This window comes from Symsagittifera roscoffensis, chromosome 1 (genome assembly GCF_963678635.1).
Source record: "Symsagittifera roscoffensis chromosome 1, txSymRosc1.1, whole genome shotgun sequence".
NCBI lineage: Eukaryota > Metazoa > Xenacoelomorpha > Acoela > Convolutidae > Symsagittifera > Symsagittifera roscoffensis.
The window spans coordinates 67,634,640-67,648,283 of NC_087062.1; the positions used below are offsets into that span (position 1 = coordinate 67,634,640).

Here is a 13,644-nt window from a genome sequence, read left to right on the forward strand (position 1 = left end):
TGATAGAGTAGAATATTGAATCCTGATTGCTCGATTGGACAAACATACTACTATGCTGATTCTTTGGGTCGAAAAAGAACAACCTATTCCTTTCAAACAAGAAAATTATTGGCGATTGGTTAGCAGAAAACTACAAAAAATTGATATTTTATGTAAAGTTTTACGCAATTTACTCATCATTTCTTCGTTTTTGAATTCTACCAGACTGTTAGTGTTTATGATGTTAGTGTTTCGAATTTTATCAGTAATCATATGTAAGAACGCAGTATGTTACTTTTTATATGAATGAAAATTGATGCAATAAAAAAATATATATGATGTGGAAACTTATACTGTAACTGTAAATTTGTAACTGTGAGTTTCTATTTGTTGTTAAACGTTTCTTTACTTATTTTCTTATTAAAAAATAAAACTTACGATTTTATTTGAGAATAGCCGGGAACATATAGGAAAATTTAAAGAAAATGATTATTTGTGAATAGTGGGAGCAGTAAGATTGATACAAACTATAAGAGGTTAACTGAATGTCATTAATTTCAACAATGATACTGAATAGAAAGTTTTTCTAGATAATTTTTATTTGCTTCAACACTAATCTTCTAGAAACTTTACCTTGTATAAGATGTATATAAAAAAAAACAAATTTTCAAAATCCACAGATTAAACCTTTTTTCATCTTTGTCAGAGTAAACTTCTAAAAACATTTAGTAGAAATTGATAGTTGAGAAGGATGAGATTGTATGGTGAATTGAGATGATGATTTAAGAATGGAAATTGAAAAAAATGAAAAATTCGACTGGAAACCTAGCGAGTGATTTTCGAAATGTGATTTTCGAAAAACATAGCGAGTGATTTTCGAAATTTTTTCTGTTGTTGCAAAAGCTAACTCCATCTGTTACACTAAAATTTTCTCACGCTTACAAAAATATTATTTAAAAAAACTCCTTATCATAATTGACGTCCATGCTAGCCGTGGGGGGTAAATTCTGGAGTTGCATTTTTGATATATTTCTATGGGAAAGTTTTTGTGTACGTCCACTAGCTATCTTAAGTAAACAAACATTAGTTTGTTTGCATACTTCAGCGTCCTCACTCACCACGGGGGGTAACATCTGTTGTAGCAAATTTGACATATTTGTCTGATAAAATTTCAGTTTAAGTCCACTAAATTGCTTTATTAAATAAATATGAAAATTGATAAATATGAAATTTGACGTGGAAAAAATTGAGTTTTTTTGAGGAAAATATCATCTGAAGCTTACTATCAAGAACGTCAAGAAAACTATCAAATCGTAACATATGTGAATTTAAACGTTCCCGTTTAGAGTCTTGAACATTGCTGTATCGGCAAAATCGGACGCTGTATTTTTAATCGAATTTTGCCATTTTACAATCCTAACCTCTGAAACCTAAAAACTATCATAATGCAATGGGAAATCTATTCCTTATGTTAATACATAGCGTGGAGACTGGATAGACTTTAGCCTCACTTAATACGTGAGGTTCTCCACTACCCCTGCATCCGGCTGAACCTACCCGACATATACTACTGATAGCAGTTAAGGCCATTAATAAGAAGCACGTGAATCCTGAAATCCTAGTGCTGGCACTGACTCGACGCAGGAGTATTTTGGTTGAAAGGGGCGTGACCTCATTTTCCTTGCCTTCGTACAATCCAAACAGAGAAAAAAGCAGGCACAAGAATTGTAAGCTCTTTTTCACTTAATTTTTTTTAAAAGACTTTGAAAAACACTCACACAAAAAGTATTACTTGAGTATATGCAAGTGAAAGAGAAAAAAATAAAGTTTTCTTTTAATTTTCAGCTTTAAAATTAGGAATTAAACTTTAGCAAACGAAAATGGCCTAATGTTTGTTTGATTCTGGACTTTTGGTTTCAAAAAACTTACCGAGCAAGCCGTATCCACTGAAATTTTAAAACTCACAATTGTATCATCACCGATACCGATATGCAGAAGTTTCTTCGTCTTTGAACCGTCGTCGTCGTAGATTAAGTTTATATAGAGCAAAGAAAGTTGTCATTTTCGCTGACTTATTTCTTCCAACCAAGCATTTATCAAAAGACAATAATTTTTCTCTTGACTCGATTGCGGTTCTGGCGGGAATTGACAGTTTTAATCTGTACATTTTTGTCTTTATTATTTGCAGCCGATTTTATCGCCATTTATTAAGATTCTAAACTGTTCTTTGTTTTCACGTCGTTGGAAAAACAGTTAAGTGATCGTTGGTAAACATTTTTACGCATTTCAAACAGGAGCTTGATTTTTAAACGATCAGGCTTGTTTCACTTTTGGAGGGATTAAAAATTTTGTTTACCAAGCCCTCGTCTTTGAAGGGATTAAAAGTTTTGCGTGCCTTACCCTCGTTTACTTGGCCTCCGTCTTGTTTGTGAAATTGAGGTAGTTTAAATATACTTTTTCTTCAATAATTACCAGGTTCAAGGCATCCAATGGATTTAATGCTTCCGAGAAAAGCCTCGGTTGCCGGACGCAGTTTCTCATGTTAAAACTGAACACAACTGTTCTGCATTAGTTCCATTTCGCATGTGTATGCTAGGTCGTATAATACTCCTCAAAATGAATCATAGGACTCTCTGTCCTTTTGGTTACTACTCAATTTTGTATCGTTTGAAAGTGATATTAGTTGGTTTCACGAAAGTGGTTTCTAATAGAACAAACCATTTGTGAAGGGTGAAAGTTATAATTTTTACCCTGGGGTGTTTTTTGAAGAGATACTTTTTCCGTCAGATCCTAAGGCCAAATATAAAATTGAGCTTGCTTTTTGTCTGCTTCATTTTTTTTCATACCAACGAGATTTCAATTTTCCTCCGCGATTCTTTTGTCTCCTGCAGTCTCGTAAACTCACATCAGATTTTTGTTTCTGGACTCCCTGGTATTCCTCTGTGGTTCATTTTCTGAATCTTGGGAGCGTTCTAGTGTTGGTGTTTCTGTCTATGACTCCAATTGTTTTGAATTGTCAATGTCTAGATTCTTTATGGCAATAATTGCCAGATGGAATTGGTCAATTCAATTTGTCCATTGGTTGGGGGTTCTACCGTATGGTTAGGCCACAAAGCAGGAACTCCCCGCAGATTTCTATCCGTTGAATGTGCCATAATAAAGAGTGTTCAAATACCACTGGTGTACTTAAGATTAATAAAGCTAAGAAAGCAAAAAAAACAGAATGAATTGATTTAAAACGGTATTTTATAAAACAAAATATTAGAAAAGCGCCGCCAAGTCAAATGGACTTCGAGACGCAATTTAGCAAGTGTCTAATTAAGAACAGAGGTCAAACTAAGAGAAATAAAATAAAAATCACAACAGTCTTGTAGTTGTCTAGTTGATTGTCTGAAAACAAATTTTCAGAATTTTTTTTTCTAGTCGAGTGATATTCGCCAGATGATATCTATCAAATTGTCAGTTTTAATCATTTAACATTTGAAATCAAACTTTTCTTTCGAAAGTAATAAATTTATGACATGTAATCATAATGTTTATCATGCAGTATCAATAACTAACTGAACTAAGGAGTTTTGGGGAAAAAATAAGAATATCACTCTGAGGACCAGTAAAAGTTGCCCCGTCAAGCAGACTAATGAGAGGGAGAGAGAGATTTGGCACAGCTTTCTTGTCGCTTTCTGGCGTCATATCGCAACAAAAGCTCGAAGTTGTCTTCCCTAAAGCCCTAAAGGCTCGAATTTTTCGCTTATCGGTAATAATTGCTTTAATTAAACTAATTTGGACTGGAAACTTATAGAAACAAGGATATTGGGCCCATCTGAACAATTCTTCCTTAATCCCTTTGACCAAATTCATGAACCTCATTTAGGACCACAAGTGAACCCCCCTCACACAGTCTAGACCAGTAACGTTTTAAACTTTTGGGATTTTTCAGAAGTTACGACAATGGCGACGCCGGTTTCTCGAGTATGTACGATGAGTTGGGTTTGTCCATGGACAGCCGAACAGATACATAGCTAAAGGACCAGTGCTCCAGGCTTTCATCGCAGTCAGCGGTCACAGTCAGCGAAGTGGATTTCGACTTTTGAAGAGTGGGAGAGCAAGGGCGAGGGCGATGTAGAGGGCAATTGCGAGAGTGAGAGGGAATAATTCAACTCAGAATCTCAATGCTATACTATATAACAAAGTTCTTTTATTCACTATATATCAAAACGAATCTGATTTTTCTCAGAAGAACCAGTCATGTCATTCAGCTCAGAACTGCATCCAATAAGTTAATGTTAGTTTTCGATTCTATATTGGAAAGTGAGTTGACGCTTGGTTTCAAGATCCTCACAGAGCCACCAAGTTGCGAAAGCAAGGGACACAGCGACCTAGCGAACCTCTGTAATTTGAGTCAGTCAAGCCCACGGAGCCTAAATTTGTTCGTAATGATTCATTCATCAAATTCATTAGCTTAAGTTACCCTTCATTTTTATGGCTGACTCTTTTTTGATATATCATTTTCTTTGTCATTATTCAAATTTCTTTCGTTTATAAAAAACTGAAACTTTTTTGAAAATTTTTAAAAACGGTTTGCTATTCTGTACCAAATTGTGTTATTTATTGAGCTTTCTGCCAATTTGATTTAAGCCATTCTATTTTTCGTTGTAATTAAAATTTTAAAATTACCTATCTGAGTTGAGTAAAACTGTTTCCGGCTCTGTAGGAAATCCCATAACGATTCAATTAATTAGAATATACGTAGGCAGTGAAACTAGTAGTTGTTTTGTAAGGTGAATGATATTTCTGTGTGAATGGATTTTTGATATTATTTTTAAATTTTCCCGTATACTGAAAAGCGTCTAAAAACACATGAATTCCTAGTTTCCAATGGTTATTAAGACCATTTTTGATTATTTGCAATTAAAATTGATCAATCTTTTTATGACTCTATTTGGTGATATTTTATTTGTTTGCAAACTCAAAAATTTTCAAATTTACCATAAAAATCCTTTTTTTTTTCAGAAAAAATGTCAGAATTTAGTGGTCCAATATCAGATGTTTCAGGTGTTTCATTGATTCCTTGATGGCAACCTAAAATTTTAATTTATTTCATATCACTTTGGCATACAGATCACATCACGGACTGAGTGAGCATTAGCTTTCAAACGAATAAACGTTATCATTTCAAAGTTGATTGTCATAAAATTTCGGCTGCTTTGTTAGGAGCACTGCCGCTTTAAAATCGTTTAAATCCATAAAAAACTCGACTGGAATCAGGTAGGGCAATAACAATAATTTTTTTATCTGAGAGTAAAGACACTGATACGATAACTGTTTAATTTTTCCTTTAAGTCAGTGGCCAGTCTCAGTAATGGTCCTACTAGTTTAAAAAAGGCTGTGTTTCTTACTAATAAGTGCAAATAATTCATATTCGGAAATTAAACAAAACAAGACTGCTCGTATCAGGGCCAAACCCTGAATGTTCCGACTGCCTATTAAGGTTTATGGAGCAGTAATAATATTGAAAAATTAAAATTAATAAAATAAAATGAAAATTTTTTTTTCTTAATTTGAAATTTTTTTAAAATAAAAATCATCCCCCCACACGCCATATAAAGTAGAAAAGGATAGAGTTCGCTACTTGTAACGAATCAACTATGGCAAATAAGCTTCGTTAAACCAATTTGGAACGATTTCTAAGACGGATTAACTCTCCGCTTACGCGTTAATAGCGCGAACTATATCGCGCGTTAATTGTCCCAAATTGGCCAAAATGGCAATCTTTAAACCCTCGTAACTTTACGAAAAATGATCACAGGTGAAATATCTTTTCAAATTCGAGCTCAGGATAACAATACTTTTCGAATGATATATAAAAAAATTCCGTCAAAAATGGCTAGTTAAAAAGTCGAAATTTGTCTGAAGAAAAAAACCCACCCCGAGCACAAATATTCCGTTACTTTCGTATCGAAAGTCGGAACAAAAAGTCGGATTCGATACTCTCCTTATCTCAAAATAACACATTTGAGGGGCATTTAAAAAAATGTTCCGTGTAGTTTGCATAACGTTACAATTTATGATTTTCGTTTTGCCTGGAATTCCCATTGGATCGAGTCTGGGAAAAAAAACAGCCATGGACATGGTTTATATTAGGAATGCCTTGCAGAAAAAAAACGTGCCCAAGTATGACATGGTCTTTTCTTTTTTCAACTTTCTCTTTTTTTGGAGGGAGCTCAACGTAGTCGGAACAACCTAGTCGGTACAACCTTGTCGGAACAACTATTTTGAAGTAACATTCCCTCAAAAGGAAATAATGTTTTTTAATTAAAATGATCACTTAAAGAATTCTATCAAAGTCTTAGCCAGTTTTTGTTCTATTACGGGGAACTACAAGAGAACAGAGTAACTTGATCTGCTAAAACTTAAGAGTTAGCTGATGATAAAAATAATCAACCAAGCTAGTAATTGTTTTCAGTGATTTTTATCTGTGGAAACGCCTTTTGTATTTTTTCTACCTCTCTTTCATAAATATCTTCTTGTTCCAAGCCCGACCACGTTTCAATAGTGTCTGGCTTTTTGGAAAGTTTTAGTTTATCCGGGGCTATTTCTAGAATTGGCGCGTCTTCCTTGAACTTGTAACTGTTTTTCCTGACTTGCTGCCCTAATTTTCCTCCGTCCATAGCCATTGGCAATTTAACCCAAAGTCGAGAACGTCTATTTATTGTCGGCTCTTCGGGTTGAGCAATCGAAGGGGTTCTAGGATCAAGTAGACCCTCGAGTTTTGCCAGAAACATTTGCTGTTTGAATGTGAGGGGAATTTTACGGTTGAATTTGGAGACTTTGGTACCGTCTCTCGAATTGTACCACTTGAGGCCGAAGAACTCGCGTAGCTGTTCGTCTACTACTTCTCCGGAACTGTCGCTCTCGTCTGAGCCTCTTCGGGAAAACGTCGCTTGATGTTTCTCATCTGCTTGTCCAGGTACTGACAGTAACGCTGGCTTACGTTGGGTTATCAAAGGCGACAGTCTTCTTGGTAGTTTTTTGTTGTGAACGTCTCGTTTTTTGTTTTCTGTTGCCTGTCAATTCAAAAAACTGATTTTTAGCATGTCAGTTGAGATCTTCACACTTATGATGATCATTTGGCAACTAAAATGTGATAGTTGTTCATTGTATGAGCGCCTTACTGAGTCTGACTAATTCCAACATCTGCATGATTTTATTAAGCAAACTTCCACCGCTCAAAATTTTGGGATAAACTGGGGACACAATCTAGACTTTTTGAAAAAATGACGAAACTTTCATTGACGCATTCTTCCTATGATAGCCGAATTTATCACATTGAAATTTGAAAAATTTTCGTCACCAGTCCTTGAAAAATTGTAATGGTGCTTTTTCACTCGCCAATTTGTACTAAATTTGAGCGAAAGCGCGCATCAAAAATAAAGCAGCATTAGCATCAGTAACTGATTGTAGGGGGAGCTTTCTTTTTCTCATCAGGGTTGACAAAAATTGCTAGTCATACAGTTTTGTCATTATTTTTAGATATGAAACTGAATGATTAGCCTTTTCCTTCTGTGGAGGTCAACCTGGAGAGGGATTCAGACCACATGTACCCTCTAAAGGGTCCCGTAATTTTCTAGGACACTGATTAGCCGACTTGTCTTAAAATCTTAAAATATTTTTTCACTGCGCTTTTGGCCCAGTTTTAGACTAAAATTGAGAGGAACAGCGCGTGTAAAATCAAAAGATCCAAAATATGCCAACAAACGGCGTTCTTGTCTTTCTTTTTGAAACATTAGCCTGTAGGCAAAATGGGTTGATCTATTAAATTTTCTGGGGAAATTTTGAACTTGAAGTTTTTCGACAAAAAAAGTTGATATCATGCTTTAAAAAACTCGTATTTTCAGCCTACACGCTGTTGTTTCAACCAACTATTAATGTCCTGTGGAGCTTTTCCACTCCGATACTGTAAGAAAAATAAATTAAAGTTTAGAAACTTCGAGCTACTCTCCTCCGCGATAATTCAACATCCCCCTCCCATATTGAAAGACGCGCATGACACTGTGTGTACCTTGAGGGGTATAGACTGTCGATTGGACTGTGTGGGGGGATGCCACTCGTGCCACTGCATCCGTATGTTCATCAGTTTCTTCGCGAACACCTCCTCACTGGATCTCAGGTTGTGGGTGAACATGTCTTTGCACTTTTCATTCACCTATGTAGAACAACCAATTGATATCAATAATTGAATAATCACAAAAAGTTGTTTTACACGAGATAGAGCAAATCCATATTTCAAATAAATTTGGTAAGTGTTGTCATAGCACCGCTTCGAGTCGCCAATACTTGGCCTGTTTTCAGGTGCCACGAGAGAGCAATCATTTTGACAGTATCAAAGGGTCATCCTTGTAAAAAAAGTTTTAAAATGATTAGGAACTTAAGACTAGACAAAAGATTTCGCAAAACACGCACCAAAAAAATCGAGAAACGCTATCTGATGTATCCCAATAGATGTAATAGTCGCCTTCAAACAAAAATTAGAGCCGGTCTCAATTTATTTTCAAACTTTGCGAGTTGTCGATTTTCTTAAAATTTGCGAATTGTCTTATGTTGCGAGTTTTCTTTGGCGACGAGTTTGTCGAGGTACATTGAACAGTATTTGTTTCTTTCCTTTTTTCCATCTTATTCCTTCTTTGTAGTGGCGCCACAGGTTTGAGAATTTTTCATTTGCGCAAATGAAGAGAGATCTGAGTTTCCGTAGAAAACCATAAAAGTCACTCCTCTTCGAAGATAAATTTTCATCAGAGGAAATAAAAAGGTTGTTCGAGCATTTAATTCCTTGTGAATATGTTTAAAACTAGGTTAGGTGTTGCTTTTCAGTGAATTTTTTGCTTTTCAGAATAAAAAGTAAACGAAAGGGTTCATACTAAGCTTAAATTGGATTGAGTGGGAAAATTTTGTTAGCAAAAATAAAACGCATGATTAGAAAAAACATCACTATAATAAAACTAATCTGTATTTTTTGTTTAAAATTGACTTTTTGAATATCCTCAAAACTTTTCCGTTTTTGCTATAATCTTGCGTTTGTTTTTCATAATTAGAATAAAGTTATTGGCGTAAACTATTTCATCTTTCCATTCCAGCATTCATTTGAATTAAAAATTCTACTTTACCGGATATATTCAAGATATTGGTATCAGATTGAATTGTTCCAATGATTTTAAAGCCCCTTTTGAAGCCCTCAAACAACCTGAATCTTTTTGTAGGTTCACCGCTTAACAGCTTGCTTGAAAAAACTAAAGTGGTTTACAAAACTTTTGCTTCAAGTCTTGTTTGAATAACCTAATTTATAAGCAAGTCAGTTCCAGCGAATCAACCGTACAATCTCCCCCACCATAAGTGACACCTATCATAGAACTCCCCAATCTTTTTGTTCCGACTTTCGATACGAAAGTAACGGAATATTTGTGCTCGGGGTGGGTTTTTTTTTCTTCAGACAAATTTCGACTTTTTAACTAGCCATTTTTGACGGAATTTCTTTTTATCATTCAAAAGGTATTGTTGTCCTGAGTTTAAATTTGAAACGATATTTCATCTGTGATCATTTTTCGTAAAGTTATGAGGGTTTAAAGATTACCATTTTGGCTAATTTGGGACAATTAACGCGCGATATATTTCGCGCTATTAACGCGTAAGCGGAGAATTAATCCGTCTTAGAAATAGTTCAAAATTGGTTGAGCGAAGCTTACTTGCCATAATTGATTTGTTACAAGGAGCAAAATCTATTCTCTTGTAGTTTATATGGCGTAAGGGGGGATGATTTTCATGAGAAAAATTTCAAATTTTAGAGAAAAAAAAGTTCATTTTATTTTATTTCATTTTATGTTATTACTGCTCCATAAACCTTAAAAGGCAGTCGGAACATTCAGGGCTTCGCCCTGATACGAGCAGTCTTGTTTGTTTTTGAAATCTAATTCCGCATAAATGATTGGTTTCAATCAATGCGCACTGAATAAACTGCCGGAGAAATTTTTTAAATATTCAATAGCTGTTTTATCCTGTTAATAACCAAAAAAATAATCATAATTTGGTTTCGATTGATTTTTTGATTAACTAGATCAAATTATTTTGCCCTCAAAGTCCATATTTGAAAAACGTGTATTATGAGAGCCCCAAAGGGTCCTGTTAGCAACAGAATTGTCAAAATTGTACAGCAGTTTTTTTTTATAGAGCAGCAGATAAGGCTTTGAAACGATTTCTAGGACGGATTGAATATCACGTTACGCGTTAAAAGCGCGAAATCTATCGCGCGTTAGTTGTCCCAAATTGATCAAAGTGAAATAATTTTTTAAATTTAAGCTCAGGACACCAATACTTTTTGAATGATAAAAATTTTTTTGTCAAAAATGGCTAGTTAAAAAGTCGAAATTTGTCTGAAGAAAAAAAATCCACCCCGAGCACAAATATTCCGTTACTTTCGTATCGAAAGTTGGAACAATAAGATGGCAGAACTTGTACTGAAATTGACAATTCTGTCATCACAGATAAACTTCAATGGGGTCCTTCATTCTTTAACATTAAATACTGTGCATGAACCACGTTAAAAGCAAAAGTTTAAGTTTTTCTGTTCATAAAACTGGTTTAGCAACTAAAACGAGAACTACAGAAAAACTTCCCCAGTTTTGGAATTTTTGTATGCAAAAACGTTCACCAAACAATTTTTATAAATGGAAATTGTACAATAAACAATTTTGATGATCAGTATGTTCTTATTCATTTGAAACCCAATGAAAACTTACCTAAGAACCCTTCTCAAAGGATTTTAAAAAATTAAAAAAAAACACTTATCATATAATTTTCAGTACTAGGAACCGTAGGACAAGCATTTTTTTTCATTTAACCCATGACTTGAGTTGTATGAAAATTATTTTTTTTGTACAAAGTTGTATGACAAGCATTTTTGTTGTATGGGGTCATTCCGGGTATGCTATACCCGACTAAGTTTCTAACAAAAACTTGTCTATTTTCAGAAACACAAAAAACGAATCTATATGCGACTCTACTTGTCTACTGTTTTGCTTCCTGAAAATACTCTGCTCGTTTTTCAAATTGATTTTTTTTCGAAAAGCAATAAAAACGGCAAACTTTTTTGTAATAACGCATGATTCCTGAGAATTTTCATAGAGCATAAAAAGCACAATCTTTTCTATAAAGCAGCAGAATTTCCTCTATACAGCAGCAAAAATCCTGGGGGCCGGTGTTTTATCCACCACAAATCAGTTTGAGGGGTGGGGGTAATTAAACGGTTGATCCGTTCAAGCCATTGTAGAGACTTGAAGTGTTTCTGAAATGATTTTTAACTCTCTGGCTATCAAAAACAAGTAAACTGTCTCAGAATTTATCCGCTCAATTTTCTTAAAAGTTATCGATCGATGCAAATGAAACCACTTGAAAACGTTCGATGATGGGCCAACAAACCGAAACTAAAATTATCATTTCAAAAACCAAAAATGAATATTTTACGCAACAACAGCAGATTGTCATTGTTTTATGCAATCGTTACGTAATTCTGGTGCAATTTACTTTAATCTGATGTAATTTTGGCTTCGGATATGGCGGTTTGTTGAACATCCTCCGAAAAAAGTAAGCACATCAGAACTTTTTTTAGCACATCACTAAAAAACAGTTGCGTATTCTCAGCGAAAACGTCTTTTAGCATGACTTTCCTAATTTTTTTCGGGGGATGTTTTCTTTTCCTGAATTTTTTTAGAAACGGTAAAGGCCGATAAATGACGCATTTCTAAAAAAAAACTTTTTGCATTATTTGAAGCATGAAAATTATAAACTTCATCTCTGGCGACTTTTTTTCATTTAATAAGATTTTTTTCCATTTCGAATCGAAGAAATTTAATCTGACCTTCAAAGTCCTGTTCAACTTAGAAGCCTCCATTTGGTTGTTTTTGTTGCATTTCTTCTTCGACCTTTGCTCCAGTTTGCATTCGTAATTGTCGAGTGAAATTCCCTTCAACCCCGGCAGCTCCAGCACTCTCACGCCCAACCTCGTTGTCGCTGTCATATCAGCTAAGCTCAATTAACTGGACAAAATTAGAGTTGAATTAAATCAGAAAGAATTTAAGCTCAAAATGGTATATAGTTTACAACACAGCTTGACTATTATCAAATTTTTGTTTTTGAACAAAAGACGTTTTTATTACATACATACTTCAAAGGAACCGAAAACCGACTATGGTCCAAGTGCTATCGAACTCTCAAATTACCATCATTTTACGATCACTGCAAATTTTTGATGTAGATAAGGCCTGCTTTTACTCTTCTGATCAGTTACTGAGCAAGAAAATTCATTTTGCTAAGTTTTATGTTTCAGCAGTTTGAATAAACAAAACATGATCTGAGTTAACAAAATGATTTATGACCATCAGAGGGACTTAATACGATTGGTTTTGAACAAGTAGAAACTATTACACTATCGTATGAAACTTCCTATGAAGCCCCTCTGCTGATAAATTCAAATGAATTTTTCAATCAATAACTTATGCAAAATCAAACCAAATTTTTGCTGAAGCAGGTTTTGATGCCAGCTAAGAATTTTTAAAAGGAGAGTAGAGTTTTTTATTATCTCTCAAAGAACTTCAATTTGAGAGTAGACCAAGGTGAGGATTGTTAACTTGGTCTCAAATTGGAGCTCTTCCAGCGATTCGTCCAGATTGATCAGAACCATGTTCAATTCGTCCAACAAGCCGAATACTTATCAGAAAAACAAACTGGGTCTCCCGTCTTAGAAAAATACCTCATATAAACCAAATGGTAAAATGAGCAAGCAAATAAACCGCCAAAAGAAGTCAAATTTCCGTGGACTATCACTTTGTTTTAGTCGAGACATGCATCAATCTTGAGCGATTTATCTATTGATCCTTGTGGTAGTAGCCTCATGGTCACATAACAACGTAGCGTATTGGTAAAACGTAAGAGAAACAACTTGAATTCCTACAAAAAACTGTCGCCAATGGCGGTACGTGATTGTTACGCTACCTGAAGCAATGTCTTTGACATTAGTAATTACAAGTCTTACATAGTCACCACTACACTCCCCTTTCGACAAATTGAAAACAATATACTAATTTCAATCATTTTTACTGCAATTTATATTATCTAATTCATGAACTTTCATTAGTCTGTGGTTTTGATACCCTTTGGTACGATAAGATGAATCTGATACGATACCCCGTTATCTTCCCTTCTTTTCAGAAAATTCTTGTAGCCTTACAAACTCTTGAGTTCTTCGAGGATTTGGCGTTTATCTTCATCAGTCATACTGATCGCAATTTTTTTGTCTGCTATATCTAGCTCGTTGGTCGCCATGAGGCCGTTAGAATTGCCATTGATAAAGGCCAGTTCTGCTATCTCATGGATGATCTGGCCCCCTGTTTCCTCCGTTTGGGTTCCCTCGGTCGTGATCCTTTCTGTAACCTCTGGCGACCGGGTTTCTACCAACGATACTACTGTTTTTGTTTCCGTTGACTGGGTGTCCTCCTCTTCGTTATCTTCTTCTGTGTTCGCAATGCGAACTCTTTACGAGATTGGCGCAGAGACGCCCGAGCCCGTGGAGCTATACGATGTAGTAGCTTAGGGCCAGCTCCGTCAATCGGGTCGCGTGTA

General features: G+C 35.1%; 1 protein-coding gene across 1 annotated transcript; it reads right to left on the bottom strand.

Annotated features, from left to right (window-relative positions):
* Positions 1-6,312: 6,312 nt before the first annotated feature.
* LOC134856939 (uncharacterized) lies at positions 6,313-12,149 on the bottom strand. The gene is made up of 3 exons (XM_063873227.1): positions 11,885-12,149; positions 8,039-8,182; positions 6,313-7,043 (listed from the first exon to the last, which is right to left on the bottom strand). The coding sequence occupies exons 1-3, from the start codon at positions 12,041-12,043 to the stop codon at positions 6,426-6,428; spliced, it is 921 nt and encodes a 306-aa protein (XP_063729297.1). The 5' UTR covers positions 12,044-12,149; the 3' UTR covers positions 6,313-6,425.
* Positions 12,150-13,644: the final 1,495 nt, after the last annotated feature.

Excerpts from the sequence above, each read along its gene's own strand:
- LOC134856939 (XM_063873227.1), bottom strand. The coding sequence starts at position 12,043 with ATGACAGCGACAACGAGGTTGGGCGTGAGAGTGCTGGAGCTGCCGGGG. Across the intron at positions 8,183-11,884 it reads AGTTGAACAGGACTTTGAAG|GTGAATGAAAAGTGCAAAGA; the intron begins GTCAGATTAAAT and ends TGTTCTACATAG. Across the intron at positions 7,044-8,038 it reads GACAGTCTATACCCCTCAAG|GCAACAGAAAACAAAAAACG; the intron begins GTACACACAGTG and ends TTGAATTGACAG.